The 2,662-nt window shown below is 52.4% G+C and overlaps 1 protein-coding gene across 1 annotated transcript; it reads left to right on the top strand.

The window, feature by feature from the left end:
* The first annotated feature begins 1,612 nt into the window (after positions 1-1,612).
* Positions 1,613-2,418, top strand: LOC100469365 (keratin-associated protein 4-12-like). Its single transcript, XM_034650579.1, has one exon. It carries the CDS (start codon positions 1,648-1,650, stop codon positions 2,416-2,418), a length of 771 nt encoding a protein of 256 aa, XP_034506470.1. The 5' UTR covers positions 1,613-1,647.
* The last annotated feature ends 244 nt before the right edge of the window (positions 2,419-2,662 follow it).

Raw genomic sequence — 2,662 nt, 5'->3', positions numbered from 1 at the left:
TATCCTGATAGATGTGGGAATTACACGGATGGGTTTCTGAGTATCATACAAAATCCGTCACTATGGAGGACAACACTTAGGATTTTTTGAATCTCAATGTGTGCACATTCCACCAAAAATGCAAAATCGATAATGAAATGTAAACAAGAAATAGTGACTAAAGNGTGACTAAACCATTTATTTATGAATAGATCTCTGTCTTTACCAAATTCTCATCTTGGCTACTTTGCCTCAAACACCATTGTTTAAGTTGAATTACACTACTACGAGCTCTTCTGATGTTTCTTTACATAGTCTACTGCTGGTAGGGGTGTGTGTGTGTGGCTATGGGGGGCGGTGCTTCCAGTAACTGAAAAGGAACAGAAAGGAACTTGATAGAGGCACTTCTTCAAAGCACGAAGGAACAGAATGAAGCAGTCAGTCTCTAAGTGTGGTCCTTGGGCCTTCAGCACATNTGTGCCTTCAGCACCACATCATCTGGGTACTTGCTAGAAATGCCAAACATCAGGATCCCCATGTAATCACCACCTGTAGGATTTGTCCCAACGTATTTCATAGGCCCTTTCGATGACTTGCTGCATGCTAAAGTTGGACTATCACTAAGTGGAGAAGAAGGAGAAATAGTAACTAAATGAAGTTACCTTGACTAAGATCCATACACATTTCAAACACATCCCCCCACCAAAAAACAAACAAACAAACAGACAGACAGACATACAAACAAACAAACAAACAAACAAAAAAACACGTGCTATAGATTTCCCAGCTCTGGAANAGCTCTGGAGATAAATTCTGAGGAGAGGCACCTTCTGATTATTCATCATATCCTTTTTGCTCTGTTGAAGAGTATTTTCAATTAAGAATGACATAAGAATACAAATGAGGCTAAGTTTTTCGGACTGTAAAGACCATCCAGAGAAATGCAACAGAAAAATATGTGACGGCAAAGTTAACAGTTAATGAGCTACGACTCAGGGCAGTGACGGGAACCGTACAGATAATGGCCTGCCACGGTTTTAGGGTAGACTACGTGATCCCAAAGGTAGAAACGCCCAGGAAAACCCATGCCAGTGGCAGGGATCAACAACATCACACACACATAGACAGCTGTCCCCTTCCTCATTGCTCAACAATGACCCGTAATATAGGGCCTTTTCCTCTTGTCTTGTGCCACTTCTCACATGCCACACGATGCACGTGGGATTTCCTCCCCGCTGAACACCAGAAGAAATGCACGACCAGAGATTTGTCGGCCCGGATCCCATCCTGCTAGGGGATCCCGGAGGGGAGAGGAAGAAAGGTAATTGCAAAGGCCACCTATCACATAACAGCCCTCTGTGGAGGAAGAGGAGGAGACGGCGGTCCAGAAGATGCCAGTGGGTGTGAGTCAGGAGGAAAAAGGAGGCCACATAGAATTGATCACATGTAGAAAAGAAAATTTGTTTCCCATGAGTTTAAACCATTACATAGACAAACACTGTTCTGTACCTGATAACTACTTAAATGTTAGGTAAACAACAACAAGGAAGACGTGTTGACAGACCACCCTGTTTGGGCTTTATATAGAGGCCATGGCACAAGGAGACTTCCACACTCAAGACCTTCACTTTCCTGCAAACCCACCGAGAACCTCCACCCTCTGACATCATGGTCAACTCCTGTTGTGGCTCCGTCTGCTCTGACCAGGGCTGTGGCCAGGAGACCTGCTGCCACCCCACCTGCTGCCAGACCACCTGCTGCAGGACCACCTGCTGCCGCCCCAGCTGCTGTGTGTCCAGCTGCTGCCGCCCCTCCTGCGGTGGCTCCAGCTGCTGTGGCTCCAGCTGCTGCCGCCCCTCCTGCTGCATCTCCAGCTGCTGCCGCCCCTCCTGCGGTGGCTCCAGCTGCTGCAGGCCCAGCTGTTGCATCTCTAGCTGCTGCCGCCCCACCTGCTGCCAGACCACCTGCTGCAGGACCACCTGCTGCCGCCCCAGCTGCTGTATCTCCAGCTGCTGCCGCCCCTCCTGCGGTGGCTCCAGCTGCTGCAGGCCCAGCTGCTGCATCTCTAGCTGCTGCCGCCCCACCTGCTGCCAGACCACCTGCTGCAGGACCACCTGCTGCCGCCCCAGCTGCTGCGTGTCCAGCTGCTGCTGCCCCTCCTGCGGTGGCTCCAGCTGCTGCAGGCCCAGCTGCTGCATCTCTAGCTGCTGCCGCCCCACCTGCTGCCAGACCACCTGCTGCAGGACCACCTGCTGCCGCCCCAGCTGCTGTGTGTCCAGCTGCTGCCGCCCCTCCTGCGGTGGTTCCAGCTGCTGCAGGCCCAGCTGTTGCATCTCTAGCTGCTGCCGCCCCACCTGCTGCCAGACCACCTGCTGCAGGACCACCTGCTGCCGCCCCAACTGCTGTGTGTCCAGCTGCTGCCTCCCCAGCTGTTGCTAGACCACCTGCTGCTGCCCAACCTGCTCTGGTGACTTCTGCTGCTGACTGTCCTGGCCGGCATCCCGCGNCCCCGCTCTCTTTCATCACCAATCTTCTTGAGGTAGTCCAACCGCGAGCTGAATCATGAGAGGCCAACTGAGGTCCAACCTCAGTTCCGGCGGGCTTTTCCACTGAGTTGGCTTCCAAACACAGCCCCTCACCACCAACACCCTCCTCCCCACCTCCTGCTTACTAGCTCCCTCCC

This window comes from Ailuropoda melanoleuca, unplaced genomic scaffold (assembly GCF_002007445.2).
Source record: "Ailuropoda melanoleuca isolate Jingjing unplaced genomic scaffold, ASM200744v2 unplaced-scaffold2731, whole genome shotgun sequence".
In the NCBI taxonomy this organism is placed as follows: Eukaryota; Metazoa; Chordata; class Mammalia; order Carnivora; family Ursidae; genus Ailuropoda; species Ailuropoda melanoleuca.
This window is presented reverse-complemented; position numbering and strand designations above follow the sequence as displayed.

Bases quoted from the DNA above. Each gene is read 5' to 3' on its own strand.
- LOC100469365 (XM_034650579.1), top strand. From the start codon at position 1,648: ATGGTCAACTCCTGTTGTGGCTCCGTCTGCTCTGACCAGGGCTGTGGC.